The 27,073-nt window shown below is 41.5% G+C and overlaps 1 protein-coding gene across 6 annotated transcripts in view; it reads right to left on the bottom strand.

Moving 5' to 3' along the window:
• Nucleotides 1-1,629: 1,629 nt before the first annotated feature.
• The window catches only part of FCRL5 (Fc receptor like 5), a 63,667-nt gene continuing 38,223 nt past the window's right edge, over nucleotides 1,630-27,073 (bottom strand). For 4 of the 6 annotated variants that reach the window (XM_043878592.1, XM_043878595.1, XM_043878596.1 and 1 more), the window contains 9 exons: nucleotides 24,957-25,235; nucleotides 20,157-20,435; nucleotides 12,055-12,333; nucleotides 11,496-11,612; nucleotides 10,784-10,811; nucleotides 9,353-9,435; nucleotides 9,081-9,149; nucleotides 3,149-3,180; nucleotides 1,630-3,070 (listed from right to left, as the gene is read on the bottom strand). In XM_043878592.1, the coding sequence (XP_043734527.1) occupies nucleotides 2,981-3,070; nucleotides 3,149-3,180; nucleotides 9,081-9,149; nucleotides 9,353-9,435; nucleotides 10,784-10,811; nucleotides 11,496-11,612; nucleotides 12,055-12,333; nucleotides 20,157-20,435; nucleotides 24,957-25,235 (1,256 nt within the window). In that variant the 3' untranslated portion in view covers nucleotides 1,630-2,980. The remainder of the gene's footprint in view (nucleotides 3,071-3,148; nucleotides 3,181-9,080; nucleotides 9,150-9,352; nucleotides 9,436-10,783; nucleotides 10,812-11,495; nucleotides 11,613-12,054; nucleotides 12,334-20,156; nucleotides 20,436-24,956; nucleotides 25,236-27,073) is intronic. The other 2 variants (XM_043878593.1, XM_043878597.1) reach the window with 2 other exon arrangements.

Below are 27,073 nucleotides of genomic sequence, written 5' to 3'. Positions count from 1 at the left end.
GACAAAGAAAAAGCAAAAGAAGAAGGGAAAGGAAGGAAGAGAAGGGAAAGGGAGGAGCGGGGAGGAAGAGACAGGGAAGGAGAGAAGGAAGAAAAGGAAGAGAGGAGGGGAGGAAGGAAGAAAGAGAACACAGGAAGGAGAGCAGATTTCATGGCGACAACAGACTGGGTTTTATGTCATGTTTGAGATACCTGCAGGTCACCTAGGTTTTGAACAAAACACAGCATTCATCTCAAACTGATAGATGGATATCATAACAGTGATTTTTACTGAGATTATATATATATTATATTTACATTATATATATATTATATATACATATATATATATTTTATATATAAAAGCTCTGAGGTTGAAGGACATGTATGCACTTCTCTGGGTTATAGATGAATTTGTGGAGGTGATGTTTGTTTGTCAGGGGATTTGATAGACATCCAATTTGACAACCATTCATGGAGCATCAGTTGAACACCAGGCACCATGCTGGCCGCCTGGGCTTTGCTTTTAAGGAACTCAGTCTTGATGACTCAAAAATGCACATGTCTTTGTAGCAGAGGAACCATGTAGAGGAAAGAGCACTTTCCTGGGTTTAGTTTAGTTTAGTGTGCGCTTTGCCACTAACTGGTTGCTTAATTTTCAGCTAGTTACACTTCCTCTCTGGTTCTCAGCTTCCAACCACAAAGTTAGAGAAGTGGTTTAGATTAAACTAAGTTCCCTTCAAACATCAACCATTAGTGATTCCAAGCCTCACTGTATAAAAGTGCTATGGGTTCTCTAAGTTGTATGGCAAATCCCTATTGGCTGTCTCACATATGGTATTATAAATTTCCATGTTACCCCCTCCATACATCTCACCCTCTCCCTGCTCCCCTCCCGCTGTGTCCTGAGGTCTGTTTTCTATGTCTGTTTCTCCACTGCTGCCCTGAAAATAAATTCATCAGTACCATTTTTCTAGATTCCATGTATGTGCATCAGTATATGATATTTATATTTCTCTTTCTGACTTACCTCACTCCATATAATAGGCTCTATTATATGGACTCAAACAGGGGCTCTGTGACAATCCATAAGGAAGGGATGGGGAGGGAGATAGGAGGGAGGTTCAGGAAGGAGGGAAGATGGATGTAGCTATGACTGATTCTTGTTGATGTATGACAGAAAACCACAAAATTCTGTGAAGCAAATATCATTCAGTTAAAAAAACAATGTGGCCCCCCTTGCCCCCCCAAAAGTGCTATAAGATCCCAAAGACAGATCACTCCTAGGAAGGGCTGACACTTGACTTGGGTCTTGTGAATGAACAGGATTCCATGATATGCAAGTGACAGAAAAGCCCTTCTATGGAGGAAGTACAAAGAGTCTATATTAGAAAATGGGGAAGATCACCCTGTGACTGAGAATAGGGTGTGGAGAACAACAATTGTGGGAAGCCTGGAGGGAAGTGGGCAGCACTGGGCGGAGAAAGATCATAAACTCCTTGAGAAGAGTTTTATTTTAGGCAATGGGACTTGGAAATGATTCCCTCTGTACAATCCACTGGAGGGTGGAGGTCAAGATAAGGTGTGATGGGCATCATAAAAATGGAACAAAACATCCCATGGCTCAGAAGTGAGACAGATCAACTTTGAATGGAGAAAACTAAGGGGTGTATTTATTCACAGTGTATTCAATCCCTTTATGGGAAAAATATGAGGCCCAAGGTGAGGAAACAAAGATAGTGACAGTTACTTTTTCCTGGACCCAGGGTGACTGATGCATCCCAGCGTGTAGAAGAGAAGTTCTTTTAGTAATAACAGCTGATGGTGTTCTGGTGGAAGAACAGTGCAGGAATCATGTGAGCTGTATCAGTGGCCCCCATGGAGTTGGGCAATAGACAGACAGAGCCCTCACTGCTTCTCCATGAACCTCTGCCAAAACCTACAGGGTCTGGGTACTTGGTAGGCTCCCGGGATTAGTAGACTCGTAGGATCAGTAAGCATCAACATTACATGGGAGCTTGTTATAGATACAGGGTCTTAGCCTCCACCCAGGCCCACTGAATAATAATCTGTGAATATGAATAAGAATCTGTAAATGTGAATAAGAATCTGTGAAAAAAAAAAAAAAGAATCTGTGAATATGCGATCCCCAGGTGACCCATAAGCACTTTGAAGTTTGAGAAGCCTTCTTGCTTTCTGAACAGATTTCTCCTCACCCAAACTCCTTCTCTGAATTTATTTCCTATTTCTTGGATTTCCTAGGAAGCACACTGTATCAGATGCCAGTTTGAGGGTAAGAATACATCATAATGATCCATAATATCTTCCTCATTTGTTCATTCATTCATTCAAATATTTCTATGAATATCCATTCATTCCTATATTTCAATGTGTATCCTATCTGCATCTCTGGTCCTCCTGGCCATGACTGTGCCGGGTTCCTTCTGGCAGGATGGGAAGGATCGAGGTCCTAGTGTGCGAAATCCACTTACTTGGACAGGTAGATATTGTTACATGTGCAGGAGAGAAGTTATCCTGGTGCCAGATGCTGAGCTTAGAGTTTCAGACAGACAGGTGAGTATGGAATGCAGTCCCACCATGGAGAGGTCTATAACAAACCCAGTGTACACATCTCCATGGGTGTGTGCTATCCCATTTGGCAGAGCCCACCATAGCCATACCAGACTGATGGCAACTGAGAAAAGCATTGACTGAGGGCAGGTTGTATTCATGGCAGAGCTCAGGTGTCGTCCTCATGGAGGAGTAGTGGGGATATGTGTGAAGCTCAAGCACAATAAGGAAGCCAGGCAACATCATGGGCCCTGGGTTGGGAACAATATGCTGCTTGGGATGCGTGGCAAGGCTGTCAATTTGGAAGTAGACAGGAGTCCCTTGGGGCCCCGTGTTTTGTTCAGACGAAGGTGTGGGCACTTGGGGCCCTGGCTGCTGGGTGTGGCCTGGGGTGGCTTAAATCTTCCCACACAATCTGGAGTTGTGTGGACTCATCTGTGAGGAGTGAATGGATCCAAGAACTGGGGCTTAGAGGCTGCGGTGGAAGCGCCCTTCACCTGGGAGTAGATGACACAGGAATCCTGGGGGAAAGAGCACACAGGTGAGGGCAGGAGACCAGTGGGCCTGAGACGGGAGGGTGCACAGGTCCTGGGACTCACCGTGTTCTTGAAAAGCTCTGGTTCAGAGGCCGCTGTGGAAAGAAGGGAAGCATTCAACTGTGAACTCAATTCTCCACTTGTACCCAAGCCATCAGCCCAGCCACAGCCTTCTCCATGGGGCCTGCACAGCCACTGAAACTTTACTAAGACTCTCAGCCTCACAGCTTCCACCAGCTCTCTCCGCAGCATCGCTACACTCTTTGTTCCCCATGAGGAGCTCCCCCAGGGGCTCTCAAAAGGAAGAATTCTACTTTTATCTTGCTTATGCTTTGATCATAGATTAATAATAGATGTTATGAAGAGGGTCTGCCCATGTGGTTCAGTGGTAAAGAAGCCACCTGCAAACGTAGATTTGGGTTCTATCCCTGGATCAGGAAGATCCCCTGGAGGAGGAAATGGCGACCCACTCCAGTATTCTTGCCATGAGAACCCCATGGACAGAGAAGCCAGGTGGGTTACAGACCATGGAATCACTAAGAGTCAGACATGACTGAGCATGCACGCATGTTATGGAGAAGCAGCTGGCTTGGAGCAGATTCCAGATCCAGACCACCTAAACTGACCTCCAGTACCACCTCTGCAGCCTTGGACAAGTCACTCAGTATCTCCCACTTTAGTTGTCTCATCTGCATGATGGGAATAATAATATCTATCTATAGGGTTGTGTGTGTGTGTGATTTCTAATATCTGTTATACATTGAGCAATCCAGTGTGACGGTCCAATTCTGAAGGCTATTAACAAACAAACTATAAATATGTATGTATATATTTAGGGCATATACATTTTAACATTTATTTATAGTACTCAGAACTGTACCAGGCACAGAAGAACTGCTCAACACATGTTGATATAATACTAGAAGCTGCTATTATTATTACTATATTTTCTTAAAGGTGGAAAGAAATATGGCATTCATCAAGCAGGACTTTGTCTTTTAGCTTGGAGTGAATTCTAAGGCTCCCTGGAACTGTCCTGAGAAGCAGAGCTTGGCCCAACACTTGAATTCTGGAGACAAACTGTTCTGTGACTTCAGGCTGGTCATTTAAGGTCTCTGCCTCCATTCCCTCATCTGCGAAGTGGGGATAATAGAAATACTTTCATCAAAGGGGATTATAAGTGTGAATGAATTCATTCATGTTAGAGGTCAAGAGGCCACTGAACCAAGAGAAGAACAAAATACAGTTCATTTGTCATTTGATTTTATATAACAGGGATTGAAAAAAAGGGGTGGGGGGGGGGTGGGGAAGCAGCATAGCTAAAATCATGTGGCAGATTTTTTCAGAATAGAATTAGAATAGCCCCAAAGGTTGTTCTTTCTTTTGCCTGCAGGAAGAAGCCAGGCTGGGATTGTTCACTGTAGACCGTCTACCAGGAGGGAGAAATAATGACGCAGCCAGACAACCATCATAGACTCATCATAAAAGGTGCTCAGATTCTGTTGCTGCTATAGCATCTCTACATCTGCTTCCTCATCTGGTCCTCACAATAACCCTCTGAGAGAGTGTGGTTAGCTGAATAATGTTTCCCACAAAGATGTCCATGTCCTGACCCCTAGAACCTGTGAATGTATGACCCTAGATGGAGAAAGGGATTTTTGAAGATGTGATTAAGATTAAGGACCTTGAAATGGAGGGATTTTCCTAGATTATCCAGGTGGGATTTTAAGGAGAACTTTAAAATCTGAGAACCTTTCCTAGCTGTGATCAGAGGGAGCACTGACTATGGAAGGAATGGTTAGAGAGATGCCACATTGCTAGCTTTAAAGACAGAGGGATGGAACCATGAGCCATGGAAAGGGGTATCCTTTAGAAGCTGGAAAAGGCAAGGAAATATATTCTTCCCTGGAGGTTCCCGAAAGGAACTCTTTGGACACTTATTTTAGCCCAGTAAGACCTGAGTTAGGTGTCTGATTTACAGCACATTAAGATAATTAACTAGTATTGTTTAAGCCATCCAAGGAGTGGTGGCTGCGTGGTTGCAGCGGGCCGAGAGGAGCTACTCCATGTTCAAGGTCAGGAGGGATGGCGGTGAGGAGATACCCCTCGTCCAAGATAAGGAGCAACAGCTGTGCTTCTCTGGAGCCGCCGTGAAGAGATACCCCATGTCCAAGGTAAGAGAAACCCAAGTAAAAGGGTAGGTGTTGTGAGAGGGCATCAGAGGGCAGACACACTAAAACCATAATCACAGAAAACTAGCCAATCTGATTGCACGGACCACAGCCTTGTCTAACTCAATGAAACTAAGCCATGCCATGTGGGGCCACCCAAGACAGACGGGTCATGGTGGAGAGGTGTGACAGAATGTGGTCCACTGGAAAAGGGAATGGCAAACCACTTCTGAATTCTTGCCTTGAGAACCCCATGAACAGTATGAAAAGGCAAAATGATAGAATACTAAAAGAGGAACTCCCCAAGTCTGTAGGTGCCCAATATGCTACTGGAGATCAGTGGAGAAGTAACTCCAGAAAGAATGAAGGGATGGAGCCAAAGCAAAAACAATACCCAGTTGTGGATGGGACTGGTGATAGAAGCAAGGTCCTATGCTGTAAAGAGCAATATTGCATAGGAACCTAGAATGTTAGGTCTATGAATCAAAGCAAATCGGAAGTGGTCAAACAGGAGATAGCAAGAGTGAATGTCGACATTCTAGGAATCAGCGAACTAAAACAGACTGGAATGGGAGAATTTAACTCAGATGACCGTTATATCTCCTACTGTGGGCAGGAATCCCTTAGAAGAAATGGAGTAGTCATCATGGTCAACAAAAGAGTCCAAAATGCAGTACTTGGATGCAATCTCAAAAATGACAGAATGATCTCTGTTCCTTTCCAAGGCAAACCATTCAATATCATGGTAATCTAAGGCTATGCCCCAGCCAGTAATGCTGAAGAAGCTGAAGTTGAATGGTTCTATGAAGACCTACAAGAGCTTTTAGAACTAACACCCAAAAAGGATGTCCTTTTCATTATAGGGGACTGGAATGCAAAAGTTCAGTACAGTTCAGTTGCTCAGTCGTGTCCTACTCTGCGATCCCATGAATCGCAGCATGCCAGGCCTCCCTGTCCATCACAAACTCACGGAGTTTACTCAAACACATGTCCATCAAGTCGGTGATGCCATCCAGCCATCTCATCCTCTGTCGTCCCCTTCTCCTCCTGCCAAATAGGAAGTCAAGAAACACCTGGAGTAACAGGTAAATTTGGCCTTGGATTATGGAATGAAGCAGGGCAAAGGCTAATAGAGTTCTGCCAAGAGAATGCACTCGTAATAGCAAACACCCTCTTCCAACAACACAAGAGAAGACTCTACACATGGACATCACCAGATGGTCAACATCAAAATCAGATTGATTATATTCTTTGCAGCCAAAGATGGAGAAGTTTTACACAGTCAGTAAAAACAAGATCAGGAGCTGACTATGGCTCAGAACATGAACTCCTTATTGCCAAATTCAGAATTAATTGAAGAAAGTAGGGAAAACCACTAGACCATTCAGGTACGACCTAAATAAAATCCCTTATGACTATACAGTGGAAGTGAGAAATAGATTTAAGGGACTAGATCTGATAGAGTGCCTGATGAACTATGGACAGAGGTTCATGACATTGTACAGGAGACAGGGATCAAGACCATCCCCATGGAAAAGAAATGCAAAAAAGCAAAACGGCTATCTGAGGAGGGCTTACAAATAGCTGTGAAAAGAAGAGAAGTGAAAAGCAAAGGAGAAAAGGAAAGATATTCCCATTTGAATGCAGAGTTCCAAAGAATAGCAAGGACAGAAAAAAAAAAAAAAAAAAAAGCTTTTCTCAGTGATAAATGTAAAGAAATAGAGGAAAACAACAGAATGGGAAAGATTAGAGATCTCTTCAAGAAAATTAGAGATACCAAGGGAACATTTCATGCAAAGATGGGTTTGATAAAGGGCAGAAATGGTATGGACCTAACAACAGAAGCAGAAGATATTAAGAAGAGGTGGCAAGAATACACAGAAGAACTGTACAAAAAAGACCTTCATGACCCAGATAATCATGATGGTGTGATCACTCACCTAGAGCCAGACATCCTGGAATGTGAAGTCAAGTGGGCCTTGGAAAGCATCACCACGAACAAATCTAGTGGAGGTGATGGAATTCCAGTTGAGCTATTTCAAATCCTGAAAGATGATGCTGTGGAAGTGCTGCACTCAATATGCCAGCAAATTTGGAAAATTCAGCAGTGGCCACGGGACTGGAAAATGTCACCTTTCATTCCAATCCCAGAGAAAGGCAATCCCAAAGAATGCTCAAACTATTGCACAATTGCACTCACATCACATGCTAGTAAAGTAATGCTCAAAATTCTCCAAGCCAGGCTTCAACAATACATGAACCATGAACTTCCAGATGTTCAAGCTGGTTTTAGAAAAGGCAGAGGAGCCAGAGATCAAATTGCCAACATCTGCTGGATCATTGAAAAAGCAAGAGAATTCCAGAAAAACATCTATTTCTACTTTATTGACTATGCCAAAGCCTTCGACTGTGTGGATCACAATAAACTGTGGAAAATTCTGAAAGAGATGGGAATGCCAGACCACCTGACCTGCCTCTTGAGAAACCTGTATGCAGCTCAGGGAGCAACAGTTAGAACTGGATGTGGAACAACAGACCGGTTCCAAATAAGAAAAGGAGTACGTCAAGGCTATATATTGTCACCTTGCTTATTTAACTTCTATGCGGCGTACATCATGAGAAATGCTGGGCTGGAAGAAGCACAAGCTGGAATCAAAATTGCTGGGAGAAATATCAGTAACCTCAGATATGCAGATGACACCACCATTATGGCAGAAAGTGAAGAGGAACTAAAAAGCCTCTTGATAAAAGCAAAAGAGGAGAGTGAAAAAGTTGGCGTAAAGCTCAACATTCAGAAAACTAAGATCATGGCATCCGGTCCTATCACTTCATGGCAAATAGATGGGGAAACAGTGGAAACAGTGGCTGACTTTATTTTGGGGGACTCCAAAATCACTGCAGACGGTAATTGCAGCCATGAAATTAAAAGACGTTTACTCCTTGGAAGAAAAGTTATGACCCACCTAGATAGCATATTAAAATGCAGAGACATTATTTTGCCAACAAAGGTCTGTCTATTCACGGCTATGGTTTTTTCAGTGGTCATGTATGGATATGAGAGTTGGACTGTGAAGAAAGCGAGCACTGAAGAATTGATGCTTTTGAACTGTGAGAAGACTCTTGGGAGTCTTTTGGACTGCAATGAGATCTAACCAGCCCATCCTAAAGGAGATCAGTCCTGGGTGTTCATTGGAAGGACTGATGCTGAAGCTGAAATTTCAATACTTTGGCCACCTGATGCAAAGAGTTGACCATTGGAAAAAGACCCTGATGTTGGGAGGGATTGGGGGCAGGAGGAGAAGGGGGACGACAGAGGATGAGATGGTTGGATGGCATCACTGACTCAATGGACATGAGTTTGAGTAATCTCTAGGAGTTGGTGATGGACAGGGAGGCCTGGCATGCTGCAATTCATGGGGTTGCAAAGAGTCAGACATGACTGAGCGATTGAACTGAACTGAACTGATTGTTTAAGCCCTTGTGGTTGTTGGCCACAGCAGCAGTAAAAAATAGATACAGGCATTGAAGACAGTCCTGTCTCATTTCACAGACAGGACATGGAAACTCTGAGGAATTAAGTGACTGCCCAGGGCAGTGGCTTCATTACTCAGATGATGCTGAGGCCATCCATAGAGAATGGAGAAAGCAGTTCTGCACAATAAGCTTGGGTTAATCACAGGAATATAGGTGGGCATAACTCAAGAAGTCCAGTGACCCAGCGCAAGGGGCATCTCTATGTCTGGTTAGCCCAGACCTACTGAAGGGGTGGAGACTGAGTCACACAGAGCAATCAATCACCAAAATCAAGGGTCCTTGGGTCTTACCTGTGACTTTGTTCTCCTTTTTCACACTCCAGACTTCCGAGTACACCACTTCTCCTCTGTTAGGATTTACTTGGAGAGAAGTTGACACTTGAGAGGACTCTAAGATTCATGCCCCCTTGTCTTGCTACTTCTTTGTCCCCCAGTCATAGCTTATTCTCTAGAGGGAGCAGAGCCCTCTGAGCATCTGCACTGCCCCTTCCTCATTTCCTGTCCCACCCCTTCCCAGACCAACCCTGGAGTCCCTGCCCAAATGGAGGGTCCTCAGTCCTCACCATTGCTGTATACTGGTTGCAGTTCTATCCAGCCTGGTACATTGTGGTAGGTGGACTCTTGGGGATCTGGGGCTGAAGGATTCCTATGAGATAGAAACATTGATGTTTCCCAGAAATCCTGAAAAAAGTAGTTCTAAGGATCATTCCCTGTTAGCAAGTCTTTATCACAGGATAGTTGCCAAGCCTGAAAACATAGATGAGTGTATAACAAACAGTCTATTGTTAGGGACTATTAAATTATAAATCATAATATTAATCCAGACTTTATGGTATGTATCTGGTATGTACCAAGCACTGTGCTAGTACCTATAGCAATATTAAATTGATTCTGTTTTTTTCTCTATTTTATAGATGGGAAAAATTGAGGTTCTAACAGATGACTTGCTGAAGACTATGTAACTAGAAAAGGAAAGAACCAAGATTCAAACCTGGCTCCAAAGTCTATACTTTCAGAAAGATTGGTACCTCAGAGAAACCCATAATTAGAAAGGCTCAGAGGAACTCAGGGTGGTTTGGATGTTGCTACCATGAGCTTGCCCAGGAATAGTTGTGGTGTGGGTCCTAAAGTCAACCTTGGGAATTCAAGGTGGCAGCCCCTTCACAGGCCCCACCCCCTGTTAGCAGAGAGGTGTCTCTGGATGGCCAAGTTGTGTGACTTCATCTTCTTGGCTGTCATCACAACAGATATTGGTTAGGCTGGGCTGGCCATGACCTAATCAGAACTTTCCAGGCTTACTAACCTTAGAGCATGTTAGGAAATGGATGGATTCTGTGGTCATGGTGATCACTCATACAAACTAGGCAACAGTGGGCCAAGGATGTAAGTTTATAAATAAAAAGCAATTATTTGCTGAAAGAAAAAAAAAATATGGAGAAGGAAATGACAGTATCCTTGCCTGGAGAAGTCCATGGACAGAGGAGTCTGGAGGGTTACAGTCCATGGGGTTGCAAAGAGTCAGACGCGACTGAGCATGCAGGCATGAAAGAAAAAAAAAAAAAAAGGTCTGTTTAGCTAAATTGGTGGGTGAGAAAGTCCGGGGAATTGCCTTTAGATAACCCAAGGGAGGTGGCAACATGGAATTAACATAACCCATCTCAGTGACATGAAGCAGTGACTGTGCTCTCAGCAGTGAAAGTAAAAGTGTTAGTCCCTCAGTCGTGTCCCACTCTTTAAGACCCCATGGACTGTAGCATGTCAGGCTCCTCTGTCCTTGAAATTCTCCAGGCAAGAATACTGGAGAGGGTAGCTATTTCCTTCTCCAGGGGTTCTTCCCAATCCAGAGATAAAATCCAGGTCTCCCACATTGAGAGCAGATTCTTTACCATCTGAGCCACCAGGGAATCCCTGTTCTTAGCAGTAGCCAGATTCAATTTCATTTTTATACCCAGCGGGCATTTCATTAACCATATGGGAATACAGTCAGGCCTTACCTGGAGGAATCAAATGTAGGCTTCCTTCCTGAAAGAAAAGCAGAGAAGCATTGAGTCCAGGAAAAGGAAGACTTCACAAGTCTTCCTATCAGCAGAGCTCATAGGAGGCTCATCTAGAACCTGCCAGGAGTCACTGTCCCTAAAATGTGAACCCTGCTTTGTTATTTGCAATGGAGGTGGCAGATTGGGCAAAAACTACTGATCCTGGCTTCCAGAAATTTATAGTTATAATGCAAAACGGTAGCCCACAATCCATAATTGTTTAACCTGGAGTTTGTGAAGAAAAACGGTCAATAACTGGATGTGGGAAAAGAGACTTATCTACTATGAAAGTACCATACATTTATAAAATTAATAAGTTATCAAAATTTCATTTGATTTCTGTTCTTGCTCCTACTTCTCAGAGTTTTTCTTCTTCTATCCCTGTCCCCTGGGAGTCTTTCAAGGGTAGAGAGGGAGATACACTGCAATTTGTCGCGTTGGATAAACTACATCTTGTAAAAGTAACTTCCACCCAAAAGGGCTGTTCTGGCAACTTGGCATTTGAAGAAGACAAATTCTGGAGGATCTAGAGGGGAAGGTAGGAGCTGCTGAATTGTGCAGAAAGGAGCTGTTGAGAGCTTGGGGGTGGTTCCAAAGGTAGCATGAGCCTAAAGGAGCAGAGATGGGAAGGACAGGGACTCAAGCGAAGGTTAGCCAGGGAGTCACCCACCTGCTTTTCTCAGGAGCCAGCAGTAGAACAGCACTGCCACGGCAGCAATGGCCATCATGCTGAGCAGCCCCCCGGTGACACTGGTGGCAATAAGGCTGCTTTTGCTCCCTGTCAGCCCTGAGGGGGAGACCCCAGGCATGAGCCAGAGGGAGAGGCTTGTGGTCTTGAACTGCCTGACCCCTGAAGCTGATGCCTGGGAGAGAGGATGAACCAAGGGGAGCAGGACTCTTAAGATTAAGTAGGTATAGATGTGGCACAGGAAATGGCTCTTCTCTTTGTGGGGAAGATTATATCTGTGGCTGATGCGAGGGTTGGGGGTCAGGATGGATGATACTAACTGATGAGCATTAAATTCAATGGTCCTCTTTGGCTCTCCTTTCCCATCCAAATTACATGCTCTCAGAAACACTTCTGAAAATAACAACTTGGAATGCTTCCAGCTTTGTGTACCTGTTCTTGAGAGGCACCACCCTGGTCAAGTATTGAGCGGGCACACAGAGCATCCTTGGAGAACATTTTTTGTCCTCCATGCCCTGTAGCCTGGGCATGGAAAACTTACCCATGACAGAAAGTGTCACTGCCTCACTGTGCTGGGGACCCAGGCCATTGTCAGCCTTACAGGAGTAGGTCCCAGAATGATCTGCAGTCAGCAACAGGTTTAAGGACACTCCTTGTCCAGAGTGAGACGTGCTGGTCTCCAGGGTGACATTATTGTGATAAAACCAGTACAGGATCGGGGGAGAGCCTCTCTGGGCCTCACAGCGAAGTTCTAATACATCTCCCACCACAACCTGGGTCCTGACGGTCCTGAGGGTGAGGACAGGGCGAGACACTGGAACTGGGGGAAAACAAAAAGTCAATAGAAGGCCCTATCACCATCATATTTATAAATGAACAAAAAATAATGTAAACAAATAATAACAGTCAGTTCTCAACCTAGGAAAATGGGTTGAAAACATGTATGACAGACAAAGCTAATGACCTGAATCCACAAACAGCTTTCAATGCACAAAAATATCCAACAGGAAAGTGTGAAAAGGCAATGAGCCACTAGAAACTTCAAATAGCCAATAAATATATAAAAATATTATCTTCCTCATTACTGATTAACTGTTTACAAACAAAATACTCATCAGATTGGAAAAGATTAATAAAAGCACAGATAATTATGATGGAATTGTGGATTAACAGGCACCTTGATAGGCTCTTGATGGGAACGCATATTTGAGACACTTTCTTGAATGGAGATTTGGCAGTATTGACCAAATTGAAAATGCACTTAAATTTTGACCCAGCAAATCTACTTATAAGACTATTTTCTTTAGGGCTACTAACATGACTAACATGGGAGAACAAGATGGCAGACATGGAGTACATCTCTCTCCACGGATACATCAGAAATACACCTTCAGACACAGAAGTGCACGGAGAACACCAGCTGAGAGAGGACAGGAATACCTGACCGGCAGAAAAGAATATGTAGAACCACACAAAATTCGGTAGGATGAAGGAACTGGGGGTGGGGGTGGGGGGACGACAGGAGTGTTAGTAGGACTGGACCTGCCCTCTTAGATGGGAGAACTGAAATAGGGGTCCTATCCCCACACTGGGGCAATGTCTTAGTCAGAGGAGAAACATTTAAGACTGAGAAGGAAACAGCTGATCTGTGCCAGCCTAAATAGAATGAGAATCAGACAGTCCTTGCCACAGCCATATATACCCTAAACAGGGACACAGGTCCCCTGGAAGGCACAGTAGCTGGGAGCTGAAGTGTAGGGATTGTGGAGCAATACCAGGGCAAGGGCTGCTGTTGACTGTGCAGAAACGGATCGAGGGGATATGAGGGAGGAGATTGTGGTGGGAAATGCCTGTGGAGGAAAGCCAGGCAGCCATGGAATCAAGGCTATACTGCTGAGTCACACTTAGGGGGTGGAGTCATCACCATACCCTTTCTCTTCCTACATGCCAGCATAAACAATAGAGAGGCTGGCCCATCAAATGCCTGAGGAACTGAACTACAGAGTAGGACCCCAACCAGGGTGCCCCTTTAAGGGCCTGATGCACTGATCTACAGAGTAGGAACCCAGTCAAGGGGGGCCCTCTATGTGTCAGACACACCAAACAACAGAGAAGGACCCCAGGCAAGGAAGCCCTCTAAGTGCCTGAACAGGCAGAGCTATGGAGAAAGACCAGTCAAAGAGGCCTTCTGATAGACAGCTACAATAAGCCTGAAAACAGACTCTGATAGGGCCATAACTCCTGTGGTGGAGGCAGTCCATGTCCTCTACACACTTGGTGCTGCCAGGATCCCAGGACAAGCAGCTGAGCAAACCTCCCTGGGGCAGAACTGCCATAGGCAAAAAAAAAAAAAAAAAAATCTTGCATCTATGCACACAGGGTTGCTTCAGTCATGTCCAACTCTTCTCTGTCAGGGGGTTCTCCGGCAAGAATACTGGAACGTATTGGCCAATACTTGTTGCCATACCCTTCTAGAGCACTGTATTTCCTGATGCCTTAGTTGCCAACTCCCCTGAGTACCTGGTGCTGCCAGAACCCCTGCGACCCAAGCAGCTGCACCACCTCCACCCCTAGCCCACACTGGGGCAGGCCCAAGTCCTCGAGAGCAACCTCAGGAACAAACTCCAGTGGACGACCCACATCAGAAGTGGAAATAAAGCCACAATTGAAACCCAGGCGCAGTGTGGCTAAGGAAGAAGACCCAAAACCTTCCCACCAGCTGTACAAGCTGCAGATTATATCCGCATGATCAACTAGGCAGACTCTGTGTCTATGGAATATATAAAAGGACATTGAGAGCTCCCATAAAAGAAAATGCACTAGTTCTGATAGGTGTGGACATTGGAGGCAAGAACACACAGGAGTAGGACCAGATTACAATCCAAGCTGCCCCCAGAGCAGGTCCAGAGACCAGCACAGTGTTGGAGGGCATCCTAGGGAGGTGAGAAGAAAAAGTTCTACAAAACCAATCCCAAACAATTAAGAAAATGGCGATAGGAACATATATATCAATAATTACTTTAAATGTAAATGGATTAAATGCTCTAACCAAAAGACACAGACTGGCTGAATGGATACAAAAACAAGACCCATATATATACTGTCTACAAGAAACCCACTTCAGACCTAAAGACACTTACACACTGAAAGTGAGAAGATGGAGAAATATATTCCATGCAAATGGGAAGCAAAAGAAAACTTGAGTAGCAATCCTCATATCAGACAACATAGACCTTAAGTCAAAGCAGATTACAAGAGATAAGGAAGGGCACTACTTAATGATCAAGGGATCAATCCAAGAGGAAGAGATAACAATTGTAAATATATGTGCACCCAATATAGGAGCACCTTGATACATAAGACAAACACTAATATATATAAAAGGAGAAACTGACAGTAACACAATAATACTAGGAGACTTAAACACGCCACTCACACCAATGGACAGGTCATCAAAACAGAAAATTAATAAGGAAACACAAGTCTTAAATGATACATTAGATGATATTGGTCTCATTGATATCTTCAACACATTCTGTCCAAATGCAGAAGAGTACACCTTCTTCTCAAGTGCACATGGAACATTCTCCAGAATAGACCACATCCTGGGTCACAAATCAAACTTCAGTAAATTTAAGAAAATTGAAATCATATCAAGTATCTTCTCTGACCACAACACTATGAGACTAGATCTCAATTACAAGAAAAAAAAAACTGTAAAAAACACAAACACATGGAGATTAAACAATACATTTCTAAATAACCAACAAGTCATTGAAGAAATCAAAAGGGAAGTCAAAAAATTTCTAGAAATAAATAACAATGAAAACATGAAAACTCAAAACCTATGGGGTACAGCAAAAGCTGTTCTGAGAGGGAAGTTTATAGCAATACAATCCTACCTCAAGAAACAAGAAAAACATCTAATAGACAACCTAACTTAACACCTAAAACAGCTGCAAAATGAAGAACAAAGAAACCCCAAAATTAGTAGAAGGAAAGAAATCGTAAATATCTGAGCAGAAATAAATGAAAAATAAATGAAAGAAACAGTAATAAAGATTAATAAAACTAAAAGGTGGTTCTTTGAGAAGATAAACAAAATTGACAAATCTTTAGCCAGACTCATCAAGAAAGAAGAGAGAAGAATCAAATCAACAAAATTAGAAATGAAAAAGTAGAGGTTACAACAGAGAATGCAGAGGATTATAATACATTATAATATAATTATATTATATTATATTATATATATTATAATATATAAATATATTATATACTGTTATAATATAATATGATAATTATAATAGTTTAATATTATTAAATACAAAGGATTATAAGAGACAATTACAAACAACCATATGGCAATACAATGTATAACTTGGAAAAAATGGACAGATTCTTAGAAAAGTTCAATCTTCCAAGACTGATCCAGGAAAAAAATAGAAATTACGAACAACCCAATTACAAGTACTGAAATTAAAGCTGTGATCAAAAATCTCCCAAAAGCCCAGGACCAGATGGCTTCACAGGAGAATTCTATCAAACATTTAGAGAAGAGCTAATGCCTATCCTTCTAAAATTCTTTCAAAATCTTGCAGAGGAAGGAACACTTCCAAGCTCATTCTATGAGGCCACCATCACCCTGATACCAAAACCAGAAAAAGACAACACAAAAAAAGAAAACTACAGGCCAATATCACTGATGAACATAGATTTCAAACTCAACAAAATTTTAGCAAACAGAATTCAGGAACACATCACAAAGCTCATACACCATGATTAAGTTAGGTTTATTCCAGGGATGCAAGGATTCTTCAATATATGGAAATCAATCAAGGTGATACACCATATTAACAAATTGAAAAAAACCATATGATAATCTCAGTAGATGCAGAAAAAGTCTTTGACAAAATTCAGCACCCATTTATGATCAAAATTCTTCAAAAAATGGGCATAGCAAAAACCTACCTCAGTAAGAGCCATATATGATAAGCCTACAGCAAACATTACTCTCAATGGTGAAAAACTGAAAACATTCGCCCTATATAGGAACAAGACAAGTATATCAGGAACAAGACAAGAGTGTTCACTTTCACCACTATTATTCAACATAGTTCTGGAAGTCCTAGCTACAGCAATCAGAGAAGAAAAAGAAATGAAAGGAATCTAGATCAGAAAAGAAGAAGTAAAGCTCTCACTGTTTGCAGATGACATGATATCATACATAGAAAACCCTAAAGATAATATCAGAAAATTACTAGAGCTAATCAGTAAATTTAGCAAAGTTTCAAGGTACAAAATCAATACATAGAAATCACTTATGTTTCTATACACTAACAATGAAAAATCAGAAACAGAAATTAAGGAATCAATGCCATTCAGCACTGCAACAAGAAGAATTAAATATCTAGGGATAAACTTACCTAAGGAGACAAAAGAACTGTACACAGAAAATTATAAGACATTAATGAAAGAAATCAAATATGGATAAATAGATGGAGAGATATTCCATGTACCTGGGTAGGAAGAATCAATATTGTGAAAATGACTATTCTACCAAATGCAATCTACAGATTCAATGAGATCCCTATTAAATTACCAATGGCATTTTTCACAGAACTAGAACAAAAAATTTCACACTTCATATGGAAACACAAAAGACCCCGAATAGTCAAAGCAGTCTTGAGAAATAAGAATGGAGCTGGTGGAATCAAGCTTCCTGAGTTCAGATTATACTACAAAGCTACAGTCATCAAGATAATATGATACTGGCACACAAAAAATATATAGGCCAATGGAACAAGATAGAAAGCCTAGAAATAAACTCATGCACCTATGGGTACCTTTTTGACAAAGGAGGCAAGAATATACAATGGGGCGATGACAGCCTCTTCAATAAATGGTGCTGGGAAAACTGGACAGCTACATGTGAAAGAATGAAATGAGAACACTTCCTAACACCATACACAAAGATAAACTCAAAGTGGGTTACAGACATAATGTAAGACCAGAAACTACAAAACTCTTAGAGAAAAACATAGGCAGAGGACTCGGTGACATAAATCAAAGCAAGGTCCCACCTCCTAGAATAATGGAAATAAAAATACAAGTAAACAAGTGGGACCTGATTAAACTTAAAAGCTTTTGCACAGCAAAGGAAACTCTAAGCAAGGTGAAAAGACAACCTTCAGAATAGGAGAAAATAATGGCAAATGAAACAACTGACAAAGGATTAATTTCCAAAATATACAAGCAGCTCATACAACTCAATACCAGAAGAACAACTAACCCAATTAAAAAGTGGGGAAAAGACCTAAACAGACATTTCTCCAAAGACATATAGATGGCTAACAAACACATGAAAAGATGTTCAGCATCACTCACTATTAGAGAAATGCAAATCAAAACTACAATGAGATATCATCTCACACCAGTCAGGATGACCGTCCTTCAAAAGTCTACAAACAATAAATGCTGGAGAGGCTGTGGAGAAAAGGGAATGCTCTTGCACTGTTGGTGGGAATGTAAATTGATACAGACACTATGGAAGGTGGTATAGAGACTCCCTAAAAAAACTAGGAATAAAACCACCATATGACCCAGCAATCCCACTCCTAGGCATATATTCTGAGGAAATCAAAATTGAAAAAGACATATGTATCCCATTGTTCACTGCAGCACTATTTACAATAGCTAGAACATGGAAGCAACCTAGATGTCCATCGACAGATGAATGGATAAAGAAGTTGTTATACATATACACAATGGAATATTACTCAGTATAAAAAGGAAAGCATTTGAGTCATTTCTAATGAGGTGGATGAACCTAAAACCTATTACACAGAGAGAATTAAGTCAGACAGAGAAAGATAAATATCGTATTCTAATGCATATATCCATAATCTATAAAAATGGTACTGAAGAATTTATTTACAGGGCAGCAATGGAGAAACAGACATAGAGAACAGACTTATGGACATAGGGAGAGGAGAGGAGAGGGTGAAATGAATGGAAAGAGTAACATGGAAACTTACATTACCATACATAAAATAAATAGCCAACAGGAATTTGATCTATGGTTCAGGAAACTCAAACAGGGGCTCTACATCAACCTAGAGGGGTGGGGTGGGGAGGGAGCTGGGAGGGAGGTTCAAAAGGGAGGGGATATATGTATACCTATGGCTGATTCAAACTGAGGTTTGACAGAAAATAACAAAATTCTATAAAGAAATTATCCTTCAATCAAAAAATAAATAAATTAAAAAAATGACTAACACATCATTGTAAAATAATTACACTTCAGTTTAGAAAAGGAGAGATTCCCTGGTGATGACAGTGGCTGAGAATCTGTCTGCTAGCACAGAGGATGTGGGTTTGATCCCTGGTTGGGAAAGGTTCCACATGCCATGGGGTGAGTGAGCCCGTGCACCACAACTACTGAAGCCTGTGTGCCCTAGAGCCTTTGCTCTGCAACAGGGCAGGCCACCACAATGAGAGCCCCCACACCGCAACTAGAGAGTAGCCCGAGCTTGCTGCAACTATAGCCCACGCACAGCAACAAAGACCCAGCACAGCCAAATACACATAAATAAACAAGTAATTTTACAAAAGGATTTGCAAATATATTCGCACAAATATTTCTGTTGTAGATTTTTTGCAGTTGCTAAAAACTAGAGAAAATCTAATCAACTCACTTGTAAAACATGAAAGATACCCCAAAAAAAATTTTGAGTAAAAAATGCAAGCTGCGTAACTATACATGTAGTATGATTCTACTTGTAAAATTTCTATGCCTTTATAATATATTTTAATATTTCTAGAAAAATACACCTGCAAGACAAGTTATGTCTTGGAAGCATGTAGGTATGAAAGTGTGTGCATGCAGGTAGAAAGAGAACCTTACTTTTCATATTGTCCCTTTTGTGCAATTTGATTTCTTTTTATAATAAAAGCTTATGCATTCTTTCAAATAATAAATTATTTAAAAGTCATGTTAAAGCATGAGATCTCATCAAAAGATGAGAGATGTCATAATGTAGATTTACATTAAGAGTTGGATAGGCTTGTTTTTCAACCTGGCTTTACCATTGTTAACTGTCTGTAAGCTAATTACTTCCCCTCTCTAAGCTTCAGTTTCCTCTCCTGCAAACTGAAGATAAAAAATGATCTCATTTATAACTCAGTGCTTCATCTTAAGGATTAAAGGAGATATGTGAGGCCATTTATCCCTGGTAGTGAAAGAAGTTCAAGAGTAGAGGTTCATCGGGAGTCAATGAAAGAAAAACCTGGCCCAACATTTTTGGAGCAGAGAAACCTATAATTAGAATTCTTTAGTTTACCTTTTGTATCATATTCATAGATCAAAATGCAGCCTATGTTCTTAAAAACCTTATTTGCATTTTTACTGAGGCTTTTTTGTTGTTTGATCACACTCAAGAAGACTTATTTAACTGCTGTTGGGAAAGTCAAGGCTCCTAAACAGTAACCACAGCAAGGACCCCAGACTTCAGTTAGAGGTTCTGTGGGCAGGAAGTACGCTGGGCTGTTACCCAGCAAGCAGTAGTCCTGGAGCTCCATTTCGGAGGCCAGGGAGAGAAGACAGACAGTCCCTGGTTGTGATGCTTGTGGGCGGGACCAACTCACCTCTGACATTGAGTGACACTGCCTCACTACGCTGGACCCCCAAGCCATTGTCAGCTTCACAGGAGTAGTTTCCAGAATGTTCTGTGGTCAGGGAGAGGTGGAAGGATGTTCCTCCTCCAGAGAGGCTTGAGCTATTCCCCAGGGCGACATCTTCATGATAAAACTGGTACTGGATGGGGGGAGAGCCTCTCTGGGATTCACAGTGAATTTCCAGTACATCCCCCACCACAGCCTGGACCCTGGGAGTCCTGAGGGTGAGGACAGGATGAGACACTGGAACTGAGGGAAGAAAAAGGGTTAACCATCATTTCCTATTGTTTAAATGTGTTCCACCATAGAAAAGACATTTCAAACAGAAAAATATCTTTCTCAGTTTTTAACGACCTTGTGATAGCACTAAGAACTGAGTTATAATTTCTTCAAATCTGAAGAAATAGTATCATATATATCACTATATATCATATATACCACTATATATATATAGTGTTATATAGTGTGGAATACTTAATAAGTTCAGTTCAGTCACTCAGTTGTGTCCAACTCTGTGACCCTGTGGAACGGGGCACGCCAAGCTTCCCTGTCCATCACCAACTTCTGGAGCTTACTCAAACTCACATCGAGTCAGTGAGGCCATCCAACCATCTCATCCTCTGTCATCCCCTTCTCCTCCTGCCTTCAATCTTGCCCAGCATCAAGGTCTTTTCCAAGAGTCAGTTATTCATATCAGGTGGCCAAGGTACTGGAGTTTCAGTCTCAGCATCAGTCCTTCCAATGAGTATTTAGGACTGATTTCCTTTAGAGTGGACTGGTTGGATCTCCTGAAGTCCAAGGGATTCTCAAGAATCTTCTCCAACTCAAAAGCATCAATTTTTCAGTGCTCAGCTTTCTTTATAGTCCAGCTCTCACATCCATACATGAATACTGGAAACACTGTAACTTTGACTAGACAGACCTTTGTTGGCAAAGTAATGTGTCTGCTTTTTCATATGCTGTCTAGGTTTGTCATAGTTTTTCTTCCAAGGAGCAAGTGTCTTTTAATTTCATGGCTGCAGTCACCATCTGCAGTAATCTTTGAGATGAAAAAATAAAGTCTCTCACTGTTTCCATTGTTTCCCCATCTATTTGCCATGGAGTGATGGGACCAGATGCCATGATGTTAGTTTTTTGAATGTTGAGTTTTAAGCCAGCTTTTTCACTCTCCTCTTTCACTTTCATCAAGAGGCTCTTTAGTTCCTCTTCACTTTTTGCCATAAGGGTGGGGACATCTGCATATCTAAGGTTATTGATATTTCACACTTATCATAGCAAACACCCTCTTCCAACAACACAAGAGACAACTCTATACGTGGACATCACCAGATGGTCAATACTGAAATCAGATTGATTATATTCTTTGGAACCGAAGATGAAAAAACTCTATACAGTCAGCAGAAAAAACACTGGGAGTGGACTGTGCCTCAGATCATGAACTCCTTATTGCAAAATTCAAATTTAAATTGAAGAAAGTAAAGGAAAACCACTAGACCATTCATGTATGATCTAAATCAAATCCCTTACTCTTACACAGTGGAAGTGACAAATAGATTCAAGGGATTAGATCTGATAGACAGAGTGCCTGAAGAACTATGGATGGACGTTCGTAACATTGTACAGGAGATGGTGATCAAAACCATCCCCAAGAAAAAGAAATGATAAAGGCAAAATGATTGTCTGAGGAGGCCTTACAAATAGCTGAGAAAAGAAGAGAAGTGAAAGGCAAAGGAGAAAAGGAAAGATATATCCAGCTGAATGCAGACTTCCAAAGAATAGCAGGGAGTACTTAATACACAATCTCAAAAATGTTTGAGGAATCTGAAAATAAAGATTAAATTGAAACTCAAGTATCAGAGTAGTCAAAAGAAGTGATTGGTTCAATAGAAAATGAGGACAAGGAAGACTGTTGCTTACATAGCCAGGGATGTAATTGAGCTTTGGCTGCATCAAAAATAAGACCCAAAAGAGAATAGATATTGATCAAATTATTGGCTCATTTTTATATTTATTCATCTATCAGAAAATAATTAAGCAATTGATAAGTCTTAGGAACAGGACGGTATACTGGGGATTCAACAGTAAGAAAGACACAGCTCCTCCTCTCATGAAGACTACAATCTAGATGAGCTGTTAAGGAGCAGTTAAATAAAAATACAAATATAGAACATTGATATAAAGAATAGGATGCTATGAAATGTATAGTACTGGGGCTTGATCTAGTATAGGTTAGTCAGGGAATGCTTCCTCACAAAGTGACATTTGGATTAATGAGGTGAAGAAGGGAATGAAGACTGCACAGGTGGGGAAACTGTGTGTGCAAAGGCCCTGAGGTGGTAAGAACTTTGGAGCTTTTGTGTTATTGAAACAAGGTAACAGGAGCACTGTGGGAAGCATTTGAAGAGTGCCAAGAAATAGGAGGCTGAAGAGCTAGGCAGAGCTTCACAAGCCATGGTATGGCTTTTGATCCTTCTTCACAGAGCAATGGGAAATCTGTAAGTGTCTCTCTACAGAGTCATGAGATGATCAAATCTGTCTTTAAAAAAAAAAAAGACAATTCTGATCTCAGTGTGTAAAATAGATCATAATGGCACAAAATTGAAGTGGAAAGGTTATTAGAAGTGGAGTAGAGTAGTGGCATTGCAGTAATTGCAATGATGGTACATATAACTATGATAGTAGCAGTAAAGATAGAAAAAGAAATCTGAGAAATATTTAGAAAAAATAAAAGCAACAAGACTTAATGATTAATTGGCTATGGAGAGCAAAGGATAGAAATGTCAAGGAAGACTCCTGGATTTTTGCCTTGTGTATCTGAATGAATGGAGGTATCTTTCACAGAAGTGGGGATACTTGAAGGACCAGGTCTGGGGGGAATTCCGTGCATTTTAGAGGTGTTACAGGTCATGAACTTTTAAGAGATATGGCATAAGCATGTACTTATTTGGGAGGTTTTGTAGTTAAAAGTTTAAGAATCATTTATATAGATGACATTCCAGGATCATCCAGAGAAAGAACATATTAATATATAAGACAAGAGGATACATGACAGACAAAGTTCTGGAACACACCAATGCTTAGTTCATCTATAAGGTGAGGAGCTAATAAAGGAGACTGAGAAGGAGTGGCAGAGAGAGGAGATCTAGGAGACAGTGAAGTCATTGAAGACAAGGAAGGGATGGTTTCCAGAAGAATAAAAAGATAAACAGCATGGACTGTTTCTGAGAGATCAAGTAAGGTGAGGAATGGAAAATGGCCATTGAATTTAAAGCCATGGAGGTCATTGGTGACCTTTGTAAGAATAATTTTGGTATAAAGGTCAGAAGAAACCAAGGTTTAATCCTAGTGGATAATAAGGAAATGGAGGCAACCTGTGCAACTGATTCTTCTTTTGGAAATTTAGTCATAAGAGAACAGTGACTGCAGGGATGTGTACTCGGTTGCTCAGTCATGTCCTACTCTGTGGTCTCACGGACTGTAGCCTGCCAAGCTCCTCTGCACATAGAATTTCCCAGGCAAGAATGCTGGAATGGGTTGCCATTTCCTACTCTAGAGGATCTTCCTGACCCAGGGACCAAACTCACATCTCTTGTGTCTCTTGCATCAGCAGGAAGATTCTTTACCACCTGGGAAGCCCAACTGGAGGCATAAATGAGGTCAAATGGGTTTTTTCCCCCCTTAGACATGGGAGGGAAACTCAGTAGGAAGGATCCTATAGAGCAGGTGTTAACGGACATAGACAGAAAGTTGTTCAAATTATCTGAGAATGCAAGCAAGGATGGAATCTATTTTAGAAATGAGATGGTGATTTTCACCTTTTATAGGAAGCAGTCTTCTATTCTGTACCTTAGGAAGAGGAAGGATAAGTTACTGGATGGATACAAACACTCACTAGGGTGGTTGGGAACCACAAGTGAAATTGTCTGGGAGGAAGTAAAGGTGTTAATGAACTGGGAGTTCTGTTGAGGTCTGAGGACAAAAGTGATTAGAGAAGTTGAAGAAACAAGCAGAAGGATAGAAGGCTGTGGTCAGGTAATTGGAGTAGTTTGTGTACAGGGGAGTGGATGAGAGTTGTGGAAAGGATGACAAGCCATGGTGTTGAGTGGGTCCCCCATGTGGACATTAGAGTCATAGACTGATGACGGAGTATAGAGTGGAAGACTATGAGAGCGGTGTCAAGCTTTCACTGACAGTGGGATGACTAGGAGGTCAGCCCATGATGGCCAGGTGGGAGAGAGTGCTACTGCCAGAGGACAGGTAAGAGAGCATGCAGGAGAATGATGTTGAGAAGCCTTTTAGCAGGAGTTCAGGGTGGGCGTCTGAGCTGCCCTGTGATAGAGGCAGGAGAGGCTAGAGCAAAATTCACGAGCCCATGAAAGAATGAGTTGGCCTTTTTATTGACTGACAGATAGAGGAAACCCCAACTAAATCTCTTCTGAGACAGGTTGAACTTTATAATTTCTTTTAAACTTTTTTGCTGATCATTGTTGGCCAGGATGCAACTTGCATTTGAAAAGCCTTTAATCCCACATGAGGATACTTTGGGTCACAATGGCTGCAGTGTTGCTGCCAGGAGAGGCAAAGCAAGCAAAGGGAAGGCTCAAGTTCCTGAAAATGTAGAATACAGAGCCCTCAGATGGAGGCTGTGTAGGCAGCAGGCTAGCAATGATGTCCCACAGCAAGTGGCCCTGGGGTGCCTCCAATCTCGGCTACTGGGAAAGGTGGGGGAGATGGTCCATCTCTGGTTGTGCTATGGTTGGGTCCACTTACCTCTGACACTGAGTGGCACCATGTGACTGCGCTGGACCCCCTGGCCATTGTTGGCCTCACAGAAGTAGTTCCCAGAATGCTCTGCCTTCAGAATGAGGTTGAAGGAAGCACCCCCTCCAGAGGGACTTGAGCTGCTCCCGAGGGTGACATCCTCGTGATAAAACTGGTACAGGATCGGGGGAGAGCCTCTCTGGGCCTCACAGTGAAGCTCCACCACGTCCCCCACCACAGCCTGGACCCTGGGAGCCCTGAGCGTGAGAACAGGGCGAGATACTGGAACTGAAAGCAAAAACGAGTTAGTTGATATCAGTATCTTTTCCAGAGCTTATCTCTATTGATAATTTGGTGACATTTTCTAGATCTTTTCTATGTGTAAGAACACTCAGCCTTATCAACACAAATAAACGCATAAAAAACCCACATATATGCATGGGAGCACAAGATACGTACTGGTCTACAAGCTGATTTTTCCAATTAGCAAAATATCATGACCATCATTCTATGTTATTACTTAAGGATCTATCTCACTCACTTAAAAAATCAGCTTTATTGAAGTATAATTTACACGCATAAAAAGCAACTCTTTTATTTTTTAAAGCAACTCTTTTAAAATTTGATATTTTAGGGTAAATATTGCTTGGTTATTTTTAACAACCACAAAGCATTCCACAGTATGAATTTACTGTAATACACTGAAGCAATTCCCCATTATGGAACTTTAGGTTGTTATCATTTTCTAATTTTGAATAAGGCTCCATACACAATTCTGTATATATATATCATTGTGCTTTGTCAATACATGTCTTAGGATAAATTCTTACAAGTGGGATTTCTGGAATTGAGACATAAGCATTCAAATAATGATATATAATGCTACATTGTTCTTCAAAAAGTTTCAACCAATTTGCTCTTACACTCACAGTTTATAAGAGTCTCCTTCCCCCACTCTCTGATCAATTACAGTCACATAAACACACAGACTTATTTTCCTTATGAGTTCTCTTTTTCTAGTCTTAAACTTTACAGTTGTTTGTCTGAAGAATTTACTTATTCTATCCTATGGGAACCTTACACTTTACTGATTTTTTATCGACTGCTAGTGAATTATAATCCATTAATGATGAGTTGCAGTCTATAAAAGTATTCAGAAATTATTTGCAATGTGAAAACTTTGAATATGTCATTAATTTTTCCAAATTACCAAATGAATGTTTGTCCTCCATTGTGAAATAAGAAGAAAATTGTTTTTTTTTTTTATTCCCTCTATTCCCTCTGACTGATTTTTCTTTGTTACATGTATTTTTAACTGTTTTCAGTTCAGTTAAGTTCAGTTGCTCAATTGTGTCCAATTCTTCATGACCCCATGGACAGCAGCACACCAGGCTTTCCTGTCCATCACCAATTCCTGGAACTTGCTCAAACTCATGTCCATCGAGTCAGTGATGCCATCCAACCATCCCATCCTCTGTTGTCCCCTTCTCCTCCTGCCTTCAATCTTTCCCAGCATCAGGGTCTTTTCAAATGAGTCAGTTCTTCTCATCAGGTGGCCAAAGTTCCAGAGTTTCAGCTTCAGCGTCAGTCCTTCCAATGAATATTCAGGACTGATTTCCTTTAGGATTGACTGGTAGGATCTCCTTGCAGTCCAAGGGATTCTCAAGAGTCTTCTCCAACATCACAGTTCAAAAGCATCAATCCTTTGGTGCTGAGCTTTCATTATGGTCCAACTCTCACATTCATACACAACTACTGGAAAAACAGCTTTGACTAGATGGACCTTTGTTGCCTTTTACTGTTTTATCATTTATAATAGTTGCTTTCTATTCTGTAGCCATAACTCTTATATTGCCTAGCCTTTGTTTTTATGTCTGAATCACTGATTTTCAACCCTATTTGTACAATATTTTCAACTGAGGATGTGTTAAAAAAAGGGGGGGGGGATTATGAGGCCTCATCTGAAAGACTTTGAACTAAATTGGTCTGGAGAGAGCTTAGTAAAATACCTTTTTCAATATTGCTAGGTGACTCATTTTTAATTTAATTTTTAATTGGAGGATAATTACTTTATAATATTGTGATGATTCTTCCATACATCAGCATCAATCTAATATGCAGCCAAG

Source organism: Cervus elaphus, chromosome 20, assembly GCF_910594005.1.
Source record: "Cervus elaphus chromosome 20, mCerEla1.1, whole genome shotgun sequence".
Classification (NCBI taxonomy): domain Eukaryota; kingdom Metazoa; phylum Chordata; class Mammalia; order Artiodactyla; family Cervidae; genus Cervus; species Cervus elaphus.
Note: the sequence above shows the minus strand (reverse complement) of the source record. Positions and strands in the feature narration are given on the sequence as shown.